This window comes from Amblyomma mixtum, chromosome 1 (assembly GCF_055824585.1).
Source record: "Amblyomma mixtum isolate Tamu chromosome 1, ASM5582458v1, whole genome shotgun sequence".
NCBI lineage: Eukaryota > Metazoa > Arthropoda > Arachnida > Ixodida > Ixodidae > Amblyomma > Amblyomma mixtum.
In genome coordinates this window covers 170,594,488-170,611,472 of record NC_143012.1, presented here as the reverse complement: position 1 = coordinate 170,611,472, position 16,985 = coordinate 170,594,488, and the positions used below count along the sequence as shown (strand labels likewise).

Below are 16,985 nucleotides of genomic sequence, written 5' to 3'. Positions count from 1 at the left end.
TAACAAAATATTCATAGAAGGTAAAATACCTAAGGAGTGGAATAGAGCCGTTATAGTACCATTCCTTAAACCTGGGAAACCGCCAACCTCTCCTAGCAGTTATAGAACCATAGCCCTGACCAGTTGCCTCGCTAAATCCTTCAAAACTGTCCTTAACATAAGATTAACACTTGTCCTTCATTCGTCTAAGCTTCTTCACAGCCATCAGTGTGTTTTTAAATAGGGATGCTCCATTACGGATCACTTAGTTCGTCTCCAAAACACTGTTCAAAACGATTTATTCACGAGCAGCAATGTCTTGCTGTATTTTTTGATTTGGAGATGACATATGACACGGCCTCGAGGTTCGGGATCCTTCAAGACATTGCAGAGCTTGGCATGCGAGGCATAATGTTGAACTGCCTAAGAGTTCTTTTCCATCCACTAATTCCATGTACGCCTAGTTCAACCCTTTCGAAGAACTTCGTCCAGGAGAATGGGGTACCACAGGGATGTATTTTAAGCACTACACTCTTTGTTGTAAAAATGAACTCTCTTAGAAAAATAATCCCAAGATTTGTTATGTATTCAGTGTATGTAGATGACCTCGAGATAGCTTGCACACCATCCAACATATCAACATGTGAAAGACGAATGCAGTTAACAATAAATAAACTGGCAACATGGGCGGACGGAAATAGTTTCTGGTTTTCTCCAAAGAAAACAGTGGGCATTTCTTTTTTCGCACAAACGAAGTTTACAGGCAGATCCCACCCTACACCTGAGCGAAATAGAGTTACCCGTAAAAAATGAACATAAATTTCTAGGCATAACATTTGACAGAAAACTCATTTTCCTGCCTTACATAAACACGTTAAAAAAAAAGCCTCCCGATCTCTTAACATACTTAGAGTACTCTCCCGAAAACACTGGGGTTCTGATAGGACATGTCTTTTGCAAATTTATCGCTCTGTACTGCGCTCTTCCCTGGATTATGGATGTATATTATATGGGTCAGCGAGACCATCATACCTGAAACTACTCGACCCAGTACATCATTGAGGTTTGCGTCTTTCCACTGGGGCATACAGGACTTCGCCCATAAATAGTCTTTATGCAGAAACAAACGAGCCATCACTTACAGATAGAACAATGCTCACGTGTACATACGTTTTAAAAATATGTTCACTACCTAAACACATCTATCACCAAATAGTCACAAAGTGCCCATCAAGAACACTATTTAGTAACAAACCGCAGACTACTAGGCCGCTGCTCTTGCGTTTCGACGAGATGTGCGACAAACTCGGCATACTAGAGGCATTACATGGAATTGCTCCAAGACGAGATCCATTACCTCCATTACCTCCATGGTACCCTTTTCCTTCAATCTGCGATTTCACTCTTACAAAGTTCCGTAAAAAACAAACCCCCGAGCAGCATATAATACAAAAATTCTTTGCACTCGAGGAAAAATACAGTACTTTTACACCTTTTTATACAGATGGCTCAAAAACAGATGTTTACGTTGGAAGCGCAGTGGTACACGGGAATTGGAATCAAAAAGCAAGGCTTCCGCAATGTGCATCAATCTTCAGTGCCGAATGTTGTGCCGTCTAGTAGCCACTCAGCAAATAGTAAACAAAAAGCTCACAAACAGTATTATTTACACAGACTCACTAAGTTTACTTACTGCTCTCCACTGTAGAAGTGCAATCACTCCGTTACTTGGTGACATCATACTTAACATAGTAATAGCCACAGGTCAAGGACAGAACATTAAACTCTGCTGGGTCCTGAGTCATGTCGGAATGAAAGGAAATGAGAGAGCAGACTTTTGCGCTGCTCAAGCTCGTGCAAGGAAATAAAGAAAGTAATTATGCCCTTTATGAATTGTGTGAACTAAATACAGCGTAAATTAAGAGAAAAATGGCAGTCATCTTGGAACAATGAGGTAAATAACAGACTACACTTGGTAAAGCCAGTTTCAGGTGAGTGGCAGTCCTGCACCCACCAGGAACATTGGAAAGTAGTCATTATGCGTCTTCTTCGTATAGGGCACAGAAACTTCACGCATAATTTCCTACTACCAAAACAGGACAAGCCACAATGCGAATTACACAAAGATGAGCTAACAATAAACCACATTTTATTCTCATGCAGAAAACTAGAAAGGCTGAGGAAGAAGCATTTTACGGTTTTTTATAATGAACACATACCATTCCACCCAACTTTGCTCTTAGGTGAACATGCACTTGTTGACATTTCACAAGTTAAGTTTTTAAACATAGCAGGTGTTTTAAACAAATAGTAGATGTAATAACTGATCAGGTTTTTTACAACAAGCCGATTTTTTTGAACCACACCTCAGCCACTCTCTCGTCCTGAGAAGAAGGCTCAGGTCTTTATTCCATTTGTTGGGAGCCTCGACATCCTTGCGCCGCCAAGGATGGCTGCAGAGGTTACCTGACTTTCTTTAAAGCTTTTAGCAGAAGTCACTTGTAAAATCTTGTCTTGTATTTTTACTAGGTTGTACGAAATCACTTTTTAGGCCCATTAAACCACCGTTGATTTAAACTTTTGCATAACATCCTATATAAAACAATTTTCTATACCCTGAGTTTGGCGCATGATAGCCTTAGCCGCTTATGCGCCATTAAACCCAACCAAACACAACACAATTAAGCTGAATCTGCACCATGCACGCATATCATAAAGTGAAATAGTATGTAAAAATATTTACAGCCTGCTTTCCAGCAACGCCATCTTGTACCTAGAGCCGAGCCAAGAAAAATATACACGTATGCCCTCTGCGTGTAACGGGCGTGAAGTCCCGAACACTATTCAGTCTCACTGTTAATAGTGAAAAACCATGGAGCTGGAATTGTTTTCTTGTTGCAATGAAACAGTTTTGTGAAGTTTTAGCTCAATCTTTCGGCTCCTCAGAAGTTGACGCCACCAATCATAAATTTCTAGGTGGTGGATGTGGAGACTGGTCAGAAACTAGGCCCGCATCAAAGAGGGGAGATCTGCTACCGGTGCGCATCCATGGTGAAAGGCTACTACAAGAGACCAAGGGAGAATGCCGAGCTCTTCGACAAGGAAGGCTGGTTGAAGTCAGGTACGCAACCGTCGGGAACGACATGGCCATTCGCTTTATGAAACATATTGGAGTGGTGTCCGGAAGAAAGCAAAAGAAAATAGTTGAGGAAGGCATACCACTATCGCTTGTTATTGGGATGACAGCCGCGTAACAATTCTTTTGAGTACTATTGTATGCACATTCTGCGAATTAAGGAAGCAAGAGTGCACTTGTATAACGCAGTTGCTGTTACCGTCGTGCATCGCCGTTACGTGTTTACAAGCGGACCGGTAAATGTAGCCCTGTCTGCCTCACTGACGCAAGTAATCTTTAGCTAGAGGGCTTCGTCTCTGTACACGAATGCCTTTTAAAAGCTTGACTGCTAATCTGTGTTAGCCTAGGTTAGCTAACCGAAGAAACGTAGTAAGGTATTTCTTGGTGCCTTGGGCATCTCACAGCATTTTTCACAGCGGAGCTGGTGTAGAAGCCCATGTCTTCTTCTAGGTTATCATTTACTCTAGTAAACATATAGTCGATTCTATGTTATCTATATTATCTTACACCTGCATTGGTGTAGTAGAACCCCACTGAACACGTATTTTAGAGCATCTGGAAAAGTACACACGCAGAGAAGGGGTAGATCCACCATTGCACAGGTGTTTTACATCAGTGCATATGTGAACAAGAAAGAAAAAACCTGCCGACCTGGAAGAGGGGGCAAAAGAATGTCAAACTCTAATAATTTACATCACTTCTCGGAAAATCGTCTTGCAGGCAGGTCCTTGAAGATGACCGAGTGGTCTAACGCGCTAAGGCTGCAAGGTATTCGTTGCGCGTTCTTCGTCGCCAGCGCACACCGCCAGCCCCGCGACCGACATGCGAGAGTCGTCTGCACCGAAGTCACGCCGCGTCCTCGTGATAAAAACTTATTTATTTATTTATTTCAAATACATTACAGGCCCATTGGGCGTTGTGTACGGGGGGCGTGAAAATGCTGTACAGTGCATTAATAACCAAAGGAAGCAAAAGCGACACAGAAAGTCGTGATAAACAATACATAAATAAATTAGGGAAGTAGAAACGACGTGGAAATAACAACAGGAAAAAAAGAATACGCGACACAAATTAGAGCACAAGAATAAAGAATAATGTGTTCGCGAAATGTTGTAACAATGAGCAATTACTTTTCAGCACAGTTTAAGCAGCCAGATAAAAAAAACAGTCACTTAGGCACATAGCGCGTTATAAAGTTCCCAGGGTTTATACACATTATGGTAAAAGGACACGACAGTTCTATATACCCTACCATTTTAACAAACTACCTGCTAAGGTTTTTGCTTGTGATTCGTTGACGGCTGTGAAATCTGGACTGCAAGCGTGGTTTGAAAGTTTCAAAGAAAGGAAATACTGAGTCGCTTTGTAATTTATATCTTTTTTTTGAAATTTGTGTTCCATTTATTAACTGCAGATTTTCTTTGCTTTACATAATTATCAATCGCTAAATTTGTTCACTGAACTATATGTAATATGTCGGCTTTGTGTTATTGCTAATTATTTTTCCTCTTCTTCTTTATGGATTGTAAATTGTGCACTTTCAGCGTTTTGTATTGACCGCATGCTGTTGTGACTGCCGTGGCCCGCCCACAAGCGCTTGCGCTTCTGCGGGCACATGCTATGTACTGTATATATATATCTTGCAATAAAATTCCTGTATGTATGTATGTACGTAGCGTGATTAAGGCAAGCGCGTAAACATAATAGGCAAACATCGGTAAGAAAACAACAAAAAGGCACGCCAGCAGCAGGAAAGTAAGGAACAAAAAATAAGAAATAAAGAAATATTTGAATGGAGGCGTGCTAAATGACGGTTGCAGTGAAATGTGTGATGAGTTGAGTATGGAGAGAATCTAGATTAGACGAGGAAGCAATGTTGTCTGATAGCCCTATTGAAAAAACTCTGCGTGAGTTTGCACGAGAACAGTGATTTTTGTACGATCACGTTCATTTTGCACACGAATGCGCAGAAATTGTGCGTTACCTGTACGCATTCTGCGCGTCCTGTGTGTACATATGCGCGTACTGTGAGCTGATAGACGTTCACGCACACTCTTTGCGTGTAAAAAATCGTGGACTCTCGTGGAGAACTCTCTGTACGTGGACATCTGCGTGCTGAGAGGGGCTTGCCGAAGCTGTGCGTGCTTACGTGCATACTGAGCAAGCTCAGTGAGGCTGCGTGTGGCCATGTGTGCGTTTGCTTGCTTAGTAGCAACTTGTCGAGACTGTAAAGGCCCATTTAGGGTGAAAGCAAACAAAGTTCGAGCATTCAGTTAATGATTACTTCTCAATAATGAGCAATAAGCTCACGTTTTGCTGTTTTATAATTTTCGTCTTGGCGTAAGTACCCAATAATCATTTTCAACTTCAGCAAACAAATAACCAAAAAATTATCTTTTAGTGCAAAATGGTTCCCTTCGATACTGCAGGGACCTGTACATGACAACATGCACACTGAGCAAGAACTTGTCAACATTGCAAGTTCATTGTAAAATAATGTAAAAAACAAGCTGCTAATGTCTCTTACAGCATCCTTCAGTTCTTCCTTTAACCAATTCTGAAAGTTACAGATATCTTATAGATGCATGATGAAAGCCATCCAGAGCACTTTTGTTGCCCGTCATGCAGACAGCCATATTTCGAAATCAGAAGCAACACAACCATTTGTTGCTTGCACTCGAAAGGAGTCAATCAATGGAATAACTCTGAAAGGGCAACAGTGTTTGTTAGGTGCAACAAACAAGCTTGGGGATATAATCAGGTTCAATCAAACATGACGTGCAGAAAGCGAATTGTGAGCTGTAACAGGAATGTTACGAGGCAATTTTCAAAACCATTTCCAAAGCAATTTCCAAAGTCATTAGCATAAATTTACATACACGTAAAAAGGCCATGTAAGCCTACACGAAAAGACAGTTTTGAATTCACAGTGAGTGTCAAAAGTTCAGAAATTAGTGCCCTCTCTCAATTTCAGTGACAAATCACAGATCGATTAATTAATTCCCAGTATGGCTCCAGAACAAATCCAATGAATCTCAAATGTGCGAAGTATATATACCACACATGTTGCCTGATTAGCACCAGCATTGCATGATGCATGACGAAGTATCACACTCTTCATTCTTCTTCAATCTATTTTGAAATTTGCACTACCACAAAGACCATCTGGATGGACTATGATTCCATCATATTGCTGAGAGTCACATTCGGAGACCAAGAGCAACACAACAGTGTGCTGCACATGAGTGGATATAATGCACTGGGACAACTGTGCACAGTAAGGAACGCTTGTAAGGCGTCAGGTATTTGCTTGGGGAATGTAATCAAGTTCAGTCATGTTTCATGTGTAGAAAGGAAGATAAAAGTTGTAGCAGAACTATGAAATCCAACATACAATACTGAACTTCCCCAGGTGATCTACACACACATAAAAAGCACGAAAGGATAAGCTCAGCGGTACTGTTAAGTTTGATACCCTTTGAGGTTTGACTTGCGCGTCTGTATGCAACCATCAGATACCATCTTGAAGTCACCAGAATGCCCAAAACAACTTTGTTGAACTGTTCTACTCTAAACTGAAATACTTTTCCTTAAAACATTTTTTTTTGCGACATGCTGTGTAGCTAATTATAAAATAAAGAAAAGAAGCTGATAAAATTTTCTCACCTCAAACGTACTGATAAGTACACAAATCTGAGTGCTTTCAAGAGAGGTGACGCACCCGGTATTCAGTGTCCAGAAGCATACATAATGCTGCAGAATCCTATAGCAAGAAAATTTCTTTTAGTTGACAGATGGCTATGTCTGGTTACAAAGTCAATACCATGTAAGGCGCATATCCTAACCTGCAATTACATGAAGCTGCACGTGCTTCATAGGCTGTAACTCCGCCAATAACTGCTACATATTTCCCACCTCTAGCACGAGTGCGGAATCAATATACAGCATGGAAACAGCAGTTTTGTTGCTTTAGCTTCTTTACTATGCTGTTTAGGCAAGAGACGAGTTGAAATATTTGCATGGGCAGTTCTCGATTGAAGTAACGTAAAAAAAATCCGCACTCCTTTCTGCTGAAGCGACTGGTGGACCACTTTTGCATGTCGCATCTCGTATGACTTGCTAAGGGTCCAGACTGACACACGCACTTCGTCAAACCTTCACAGAAAACACTCTTCGCTTTTGCTATAAGCTCCGGCCACAGGCAGTAAGTGTCCCGTCACCGTTCACATCGCAAAAGAAGGCAGCGCTCGCAGGCGGGCAGTTTGAGCTGACAGCGACAGGCGTTGCAGGCACACCGCCGACTAAGTTTCCAAGGAAGCCACAGTGTAGAAGGGCGCCGTCTTGTAATCGAAACACACCACAGAAACAATGGCCACTGTCGCTGCTTATGAGCCAGGCATTTTTGCAACGAAGTTAGCAGTGCAATAGGCCGAAAGGTTCGACTCATCAAACGACGGCACCGCACTGCTGACCTCATTATCGTTGTCGACCAGACATCCATAACACATATGCCCCGACGGATCGCTTAACTACCACTCTTGGATGAGAGCGCGCCCACCGGCAGCACACACCGGTAATCCTTCTTCTTTTGCGATTCCAGCACGGTAACAGCGGCGCGCAAGACCGCCCAGCAGCAGCACAAGAAAACAAGCGAAGCTCACGGCGGTGATCTCCGAAACCATGCAGCATGTCGGATAGGCTTTGGATTTGACGCGCTAGACCATGCCCACTCACGCACGCACGCACGCACGCACGAATGTACCGACACGCATATTAATGCGTCCATGCGTCACAAATTTCTCAAGTTTTTAATGCTAATATGTGCACAAGAACTTAATTATTTTTGTAACGAAAGTTTCATTTGGTTTTAGTCCTTTGCTATCGCACTGCCCAAAAGCATAGAGCCCGAAAGAGACGACCTGGAGGAATGCCTGGAGGCGATGCCTTTCTAAACGGGCCGAAGGAAGCCGGAACTGGCCGAAGCGCTAGCCAACGAACGCAGCGTCTGGGGAGGGACAGCATGGCGGTCAGCGTTACTACGTTTGTCGTGGTCCTTTGTGGTGCCGAGGGGATGAACCGTCGCTGGCATGAGCATTTGTCACTCTTCCGATATGTGATGTGCCGACAGCAGTGAAATTCGCTGGTGCGATGTACGAAAACGTGGTAAGGTGCTGAGTAAACCTGTGTTTATAGCGTGCGTCAGCTGGCTCGACGGATAGCGCGTCGTCCTTTGCGCGCCTTCACTGGAAACGCTATGCTGACGGTGGGGCTCATTTCCTCCATGGCGGAGCAGCTGGTGGGAGACCACTACCCGGGTGACATCTCGCATCTTGGGGGTAAGGTAATTTTCTTCGAACCTGTTCATTATTTCAAAGCCTTTGCGCACAACTGGCCACGTCAACACAGCTAGTACAGAGACGCGAAGACGCAATGCCTATCGCGGCAGCACGCAGCGCTGAAAGGTTGTTTGCTGGCGGCACACGGGCATGAATGCGCGTGTAGTGTCAGTGGTCACACGGTCATGGTCAGTATGCCATGCAAATATGCACAGCTGATCCGATCGCGGGGTGCACGATATCGGCGCCGTACTGCCGCCGTACTGCCATTCATCTCTCGCCGAGAATGGAATATGTGCCCACCAATAGATCTTCGGCCCGGGCTTTACATTCTCGCCGCATGTAACGCTGTAATTGAAGTAACAGCGCTCGAGCAGTTTAACTACGTAGACTGCGATTCAGCTGTATGCGTTAGGATTGAGCTTCCTCCTCTTTCACTTGTATTTCACTTGTACTTTTATAAATTGTGTATTTAAGGTACGAAGCTGCATATGATCCAGCTGCGTTGGTACTTATAGCCGAGCCAGTGTAGTCGAGCCTTGAATAGCAGAACGGTGAGATAAAAACAAATTGCTCTGAAGTTTTCCGCCTCTATTTTGGCATTCGCTTTTTCATACTTTGGCTCGGAGCTGAAATGGTACAAACAACTGCAAAATGCACACAGGTGCCCTAGCTCCATTTGCCCTAAATCCCGAAGTTGCAGTGAAATTTAAGGGTAATTGAGCCTTTAATATGTACGAAGAATAAACTTGATTGTTTCATGATTATAACCAATGGCGCAAATAAATCTGACTTTGACTTAAATATGCTGAGGTACCTCTCCAATACCTTATTTGATGTTAAAGGAAAAAGTGTGGTTTTTCTGCAATTGGCACTATTAATTCATCATACCTGTGAGAATGTGAAATCAGTGCTAATCATGCCAGATTTCAAATTGAGGGACGCATGCAGAATTTGAAGCAAACCAGCCTTCTACTGAAAATATCGTTCTGCTGTGGTCTGTTCTTTTGAATGGCGGCATGTATTGTAGAAACGATGCTGGATATCGATATGCAAGTGATGTCTCGTCTGAGGCTAGCTTGTGAATGACTGCCGTGGTTATGAATTTCTTGTTGCCTGGCCCACTTCGAAATGTGGTTAAACAGTTGTGTTCCATTCTGCGACCGGCTCCTTTTTGTGCCTTGCACTTTGCCTTACATGCTTGATTCTAGTCCATTTTTTGCACTGTGCTGCTGTTAAATGTGTCTTTTTACCTTGCAGCAATCTCCACATAGCTTTACCAGCAATGCCTCTTCCAAGCTCTCCAGTATGGCTGTGCCAGCCTTTCACTTGGTGCTAGGATGCCCAGCAAGCAAGCAGGCTTTTGAGGTAAGCACTGAAGACATCTTCCAACACAAGTAGCTTTTATTTTCCTAGTCCACTGCTACTTGTGTGACCCCTCGTTATGTTGATGTTGGCAAGTTAGGTTGCCTATTAAGGGCTCTCTTTTGTTTTTCACCTGCTGCTGTGGCCTACTGCATTGGTGTTCGGCTACTGAGCCCAAAGACGCGGGATTGAATTGTGGTGGCTTCGTTTCGACAAGGCAAAATGCATATTTGCTCGTGTGTTATGCAATGTCAGTGCATGTTAAAGAATCTTTGGTGGTCGAAATTTATGCACAGCCCTCCTCTATGAATGGAGCTATTGTTCAACTTTGAGGCATTAAAGGGACACTGATGGCAAGCTGAAGTTGACCTGTGATGATGAAGTTCCGCATCCTAACCACAAAGACGACACTTTTTCTGAAAGTGGAGCTTTATAAGCCAGAGAAAGCAAAACATACAATTTTCATCAGCACCGGCTGATTTCGGAAGTAAATTGCGATGCGCTGACTCCGTTTTTTTTTGGCACAGATTCCAGAGGCTAGGCTGAACTGCCATTCACCTCAGAACGGTTATCATGGAGTCCTTTGTGTAGACTTCATGAGTTCAAATCGAGTGGCGGGAAAATTTTTAAATGTAATTTTTGCGCCAATCATTGTGTTGATGGCCTTTGCGCTGCTGTTAAAACCGGGATAGCAGTATGGTATCCCATAAAACTAGGTTCAGGACTTGCAGGAAGTGGTTTATCACATTCCGCTAGCTTGTGCAAGAAACTACTTCAGGGATATGTGCAGGTGTCTTTAATGTGTTCCTGAGTGAGCACTAATTTGTTAGGGAGAAGGCAGCTTCTAATCTGGCACTACAGTGCCAATGTCGTGAGTGTAAATCATAAGATGACCCATCAGAGTGTACGCCTGATTTCTGTGACACTTCAGTGGTGTATAGAAGTGGTAAACAAATCTGTAAGGTATTTGATGCATATCTCCAAGGCAACGGCTATATGAGTAGCGAAGCCATTAGTCAATCTTCAACGGAAAGAATTTTCTCTTTTAGATGACGTGCTTGTATATCAGTGACAGTTATTTGTTGTCCTGCCTTTCCCTGGTGTGGGTCATGTGTGGCGCATCTTCATGCGAGCCTTCTTTTCCTTTACAAAAAATTCAATTGATAGTCCAACCTGTTTTCTTATCTTTTCCTGCGTTGCATCTTTTGGCTGGTTTTAAATCTGTAACTGAGCTCAGACCGTGATAATTACTGCCGGTAAACAGAGCTACTGAATGTGAGCTTGGCATACATGCGTACTGTATGTGTGAAAGTGCAGTTTACAATATTCAGAAATGCTTGATAGCCTTACAAGAATATAAAATTTTGTTGGAATTCCTATTTGTTCTCTGTTCAAGTGTCGAGAGTTTTTCCGCTTCATCGTGTGATTAGAGCCACTTTGGTACTTAAGCTGAAATCTTTTCTTTAGCCTGCATGTTTCTCACTTTTGGTTGGTTGGTTTATGGGGTTTAACGTCCCAAAGCGACTGAGGCTATGAGAGACGCCGCAGTGGAGGGCTCCGGAAATTTCGACCACCTGGGGTTCTTTAACGTGCACTGACATCGCACAGTACACGGGCCTCTAGAATTTCTCCTCCAAAGAAATTCCAGCCGCCGCGGCCGGGATCGAACCCGCGTCTTTTGGGACAGCAGCCGAGCACCATAGCCGCTGAGCCACCGCGGCGGCTGTTTCTCACTTTTGGGACAGAAACTTGGAGGCTAATGAAGAGAGTTCAACTTAAAAGAGTATATACACCTAATCTTGGTGGCATGTTTTCTTCTCTATAATGGTGCGGAAGACACTACTATGCATGGATCACCATCAGGTATTCGCGTGAGACCGCTAAATAATTTATAATCAACTTTTTCTGCCATCCTGTTTCGGTGAACAATTTGACTATGGCTATGACATCAAAGAGAGGTTATAGGTCACGTGAGGCGTGGGAAAACTGCACTTATAATCGCTGCTTCATCATTTTAATTCGCTACAGCGCTGACGCCAGCATTCCTTAAGAGCCAGGAGTACCAATTGTATTGCAGTTTTTCATGCCTCACGTGACCAATAACCTCGCTTTGACGTCACAGCCATCATTCAGCTGTTGAAACCGAAACAAATACAGCAGGAGAAAGAAATTTGATTATAAATTATTTAGCGGTCATAGGAGGATGCCATGTGGTAATCCGTGTATAATACTTTATGTCTTATTACAAAGAAAAAAACACGTGCCAAACGATAAGGACAGCAAAGTGAGCTATGGAAAGAAAAATGATAAGTCTAACATTAAGAGACCAAAAGGGGGCGGAGTGGGTGAGGGAAAAAACGCGGGTTAATGACATGCTACTTGAAATTAAGAGGAAGAAAAGGGCCTGGGCGGGGCTTGTAATGGGAAGACAACATAACCGCTGGTCCTTAAGGGTAATGGAGTGGATTCCAAGAGAAGTCAAGCGTAGCAGGGGGCGGCAGAAAGTTAGATGGGCGGATGAGATTAAGAAGTTTGCGGGGATATGGTGGCCACACCTAGCAAAGGACAGGGTTAATGTGGAGACATGGGTGAGTCCTTTGCCCTGCAGTGGGCCTAGTCAGGCTGATGATGATGGTATGTGTCGCACCTGCTGCTTCGTGCTATCAGCTGGCCCATGCTTGGCCGACCAGACTAGCCAAATTTGTGATGTGGGTTTTCTATTGCACCTGCATTTGTGTACACAGAGGACTTGAATGGTAGCAGGCGATGCTGTGCATGTGCTCACGCCACAGCACACATGACCCACACTGAAAGCTTCTCTGCCTTTAGTAAGACAGCTGCATCAGTCTGGGACATAAGGTATCCCAGTGCTAGAGTATGAGTAAATTGCTCTGGAATTTTAATCTGGTATCAGGTAGCATAGTGCAAAAGAAGGCTAGCGCGGCTGCCTAATATTCTCTTGGGCAGCTGTGTTGGATTTTCAGTGCCTGTTAGTGTAATCCGTGAAAGTTCACTGTAACCCATTCGTTTCGATGTAAATTAGGAAGTCCTTAGGGCCCTGTACTTTTTAATCATAATAACAAGGTAATGCAGTAATTCAATTGTACGTGTTCTCTTTCAACACAGTAAAGTGCTGCTGGGTCGAGATCACAGTTTTACTTTGTAGGTGTGCTCAGGCTGTCATCATCATCATCATCATCATCAGCAGCAGCAGCAGCAGCCTGACTACACCCACTGCAGGGCAAAGCCTCTCCCATGTCTCTCCAATTAACCCTGTCCTTTGCCACTTGCGGCCACTGTGTCCCCACAAACTTCTTAATCTCATCCACCCACCATTTTTTCCTGTGTGTGTGTCTTTTCGCCATTCTGAAATTCTATCATACAAATGGATTGATGCACGTAGTGTCAGGTGCGTAATGTGATACCACCAGCTCACCCCAAGCTGTGCTCAGATTTGCCTCCTTGCTGCAGGAGCAATAAGGCAGGCTTGAGGCTGAGTGGTGCAAAAACATGATTTTTCAAGAATGTCTCTGTGGAAATTGCAATTAATCATGTGAATTTGCTTTCATTTTAGGAGCTGCTCACAAGCTGTGCGCCTTTCCATGCTGATCATGCTGGCCAGGTACGCTTATGATTACATTACTAGGTTGTTTTCATAATGGCAGTTGTGGATTTCTGTGTGGTTTTAAAACATAAATTGTATAAGTATTTGGCCTGCCACAAAAGTATAGTGGTGCATTCAAGGCCAGTGTTACAAAGGGATGTTTTGATTGCTGCAAGAACTTGAAGGCCCCTGTGTGGTCACTGTGGAAGGCCCCCTCCCTACTTAGGAATTGCTATTTGGGTTACTCAGTCATTTGGCAGAGGAATAGTGTATAGAGATAAGGGATGGAAGAATGCTTCCAACTAAAGAAAAAAATCCAGCAAGCAGTCATAGAAGCAGAAGTACAAAAATGGCAATGCTTTCTCTAATTTACATCGAATCTTTTTCAGTTAGACTTCTTATTGCATACAACGGCTGATGCTTGGCTTACACACATATTTTCTTTAGGTATGCAGTAGGTCTCACATTCTTGTATGATATGGTCACGGTGCCAAAAAATGATGGTGGTGTTAGAAAACTCGGAATATAGAAGAATTTTATTGCTGACCTTACGGAGAACTATGGTAGCTGTGCAGTCGTTATAAATATCTTCCAATATTTTCACATAACACTCTTCTACACCCTGATTCCACAATGCCTGCATGGCAGCTGTGGTTCCACCGAGTCAATTGCTGTCTGGTAGTCAATGAAGGCTATATATTGGGGTTGGTTATATTCTGCCCATTTCTCTATCACCTGATTGATTGCATGAATGTGGTCTCTTGTTGAGTATCTTTTACGAAAGCCTGCCTGATCATTTGGTTGGTTGAATTCGAAGGTTGTCCTGACTCTATTAGTGATTACCTTAGTAAATACCTTGTAGGCAATCGATAGTAAGCTGATCGGTCTGTAAATCTTCAAGTCCTTGACATCTTCTTTCTTATGAATTAAAATAATGTTCGCATTCTTCCAAGCTCCTGATACGCTCGTGGTCACGAGGCAAGCGTGTACAGGGTGGCTAGTTTCTCTAGCACAATCTCTCCTCCGTCCTTCAACAAATCTGCTGTTACCTGATCCTCACCAGCTGCTTTGCCCCTTTGCATTGCTCCTGAGGCTTTCTTTACTTCCTCCCTCGTTACTGGCGGGATGTCCCATTGCTATGCTCTACTGCCTCTCTCCGTAACGTTCTGATTACATTCACTACTGTAGAGATTTGTGCAGAACTCTTCGGCTACTTTAACTATCTTATCCATATTGCTTATGACATTGCCCTCTTTGTCTTTTAGCGCATACATCTGGTTTTTATCTGTGATTAGTTTTCTCTTCACTGATTTTAGGCTACCTCCATGCTTTAGAGCATGCTAGGTTTTCTCCATGTTAAACTTTCTTATGTTGGCTACCTTGCACTTATAAATAACTTCGATAGCTCTCCTAGTTCTATTCTATCTCTGAAGTTAGACGTCCTCATGCTTTGGCGTTTCTTCATCAGATCTTTCGTCTCCTGAGATAGCTTGCAGGTATCCTCTCGAATGATCTGACCACCTACTTCTGCAGCACGCTCCAATGAATTTAAATATGTATTTAAAGATAACAGTTGAGGTGGGAGATTGAGCTTCGAGATTTGCACTTCAACTCGGGAGTTATGCCACTGCTACACAGAATACTTGATCGCCGTAGAGATATTTCATCATCTGGCACCAAGCTGCTGTGGCGCCACTGTCACAGTTGATAATTTTGCTGGGAAGCTGTTGTAGCGCTCACACAGTTTTGAAAAGGTGGTATTCATTGTTTTTGTGCTATTGGCAACAGTAATAATATGCTTGCTGCAGTGTTTTGTGGCTAGCCTTCTTTTTTTTTAGTGAAATAAGTTGTACATTTCATGTTGAGTATTCTTTGAGCGATTAAATTGCTTTGATTTTATTCCTTCGTGTATAGTTGCGAGTGCTCCATGTCTGAGTGCAAATTTCTACCACTGAAACGCCTTCAAAATCTTAATAGATGTCCACACTGTTCTAGGGACTCAGTGGCTATTGGAAATGCCCATTTAGCTGTATTCAAGTGCCACTGAGTTAATAGCCATTTGAAAGCCTTCAAAATGCCTGTGTGACACGGTTATTAGATTTTGTGCAGGTTTGATGCTGAGCAGTCTGCGTGCTTGAGTCGGGTTTTCCAGTGTCTGTATTTCAAACCTGAAACTTTTCGAAATCATCATTAGTTCATTAATGGAAGAAGTACTTGTGCCCTTTTCTCGAATTTCCAGAAAACAGATTAACTGAATTTTTTTGCATATACTCCTACCTTTTTGCAGGTGCTGCATAGTGAGAACCTGTATCAAGACGCCAACCTGCTGGACTTGGAGAAACTGAAGAAATTGTTTAGCCACTGTGTGGCACCCATCATGAGGGATGTGGCATTAATAAAGCCAGTTAAGGTGACCTTATCTATGTCCTTTTGCAAGCATGCTACACACATGAGAACCATCCCACGAAGCACCGTTTCTGCAAAGCTTGTTATCTCACAACATGCATGCTGAATGAGGCAGTGACAGACAGATGAGGAGGCCTTAATGCAGTACATTAGCGTACCGTGTTGAGCAGTGATGTAGGAGCCTTGCAGCCATGCAAGGTATTATCGGCATCATGATGGTAACTCCATTAGACACTGTCTAGTGCTCTGTGAGCCAGACTCGGCTCTTGAACATTCTGGGACTCACCCTTGGCTCTCGGACATTCTGGAAGCCTCACCCGGCTTGCGCATATTACGCGAGGATGTCTCCTGCTGTACGAGCCTTACGCGGCTTGCGCACTTATGTGAGAGATGTCTCGCGTTTGCGAGCTTGCTCAGCTTGCGCAAATAATGTGAAATATGTCTCGCGTTCTGCGACCTCGTTCAATCGTCGCATTTTGCGTGGCAATAAACACGCAAAGATAGGCACGCAGAATTCACGCTCAATATTTTCAATAGGGAGGTCATTCCATAATATGATGATTCGTGATAGTAGGGATGAAATGCGAAACTGAGCTCATTATATAATCTTTTCGACGTGCGGGATCGGACATCGAGGTGAAATGAACTAGTTCTATTAGATTGTACATATTTGTGAAATAGTGTTAGGAGAGCGATGTCGCGGCGTGTGCTTAATTATTGTACAGAAAGATCGGTTTTGATCAGAGTGACTCTTGAACGGTAGTTATAGTTTCGTGAAATGAATCGCTGTGCCTTGTTTTGGATAGATTCTAACGCGGGGATCATATTCTTATGACAGGGAAACTAAATCAAAGAAGCAAATTCACGTTGTGGACGAACAAATGTTAGGTATGCTAGTTTTCGAATATTAAATGGCGAATATTAGATGGTGATTGTGAACTTGCAAGATTAAACACTGTCAAACCTGGTAGAAGAGCGTTAGCTCGGTGGTCACGAATGGTTTTGGTTTTAATCGCAGTTAGATCATTAACGCTAATTCGGGTCGCTATCTAATAAACTGCATTCACGTTGGACCAATGCATTGGAACGGTATATGAGTGGGTGCTATAGCGCAAAGCTTCGTTTTAAATGCAATAAACTAATTAACGGCAATTTATTC

At 43.2% G+C, this 16,985-nt stretch overlaps 2 protein-coding genes across 2 annotated transcripts in view; both read left to right on the top strand.

Moving 5' to 3' along the window:
• The window catches only part of LOC149369774 (luciferin 4-monooxygenase-like), a 101,180-nt gene that overhangs the window by 49,051 nt on the left and 35,144 nt on the right, over positions 1-16,985 (top strand). Inside the window, exon 6 of the mRNA XM_089559391.1 lies at positions 2,956-3,100. Within this exon, the coding sequence (XP_089415517.1) occupies positions 2,956-3,100 (145 nt within the window). The remainder of the gene's footprint in view (positions 1-2,955; positions 3,101-16,985) is intronic.
• LOC149369775 (uncharacterized) lies at positions 8,200-16,363 on the top strand. Its single transcript, XM_089559397.1, has 4 exons — positions 8,200-8,451; positions 9,712-9,819; positions 13,391-13,438; positions 15,708-16,363. The coding sequence occupies exons 2-4, from the start codon at positions 9,760-9,762 to the stop codon at positions 15,930-15,932; spliced, it is 333 nt and encodes a 110-aa protein (XP_089415523.1). The 5' UTR covers positions 8,200-8,451; positions 9,712-9,759; the 3' UTR covers positions 15,933-16,363.

Coding starts and splice junctions, on each gene's coding strand:
- LOC149369775 (XM_089559397.1), top strand. CDS start 9,760: ATGGCTGTGCCAGCCTTTCACTTGGTGCTAGGATGCCCAGCAAGCAAG. Junction 9,820..13,390: donor CAAGCAAGCAGGCTTTTGAG/GTAAGCACTGAA, acceptor CTTTCATTTTAG/GAGCTGCTCACAAGCTGTGC. Junction 13,439..15,707: donor ATGCTGATCATGCTGGCCAG/GTACGCTTATGA, acceptor ACCTTTTTGCAG/GTGCTGCATAGTGAGAACCT.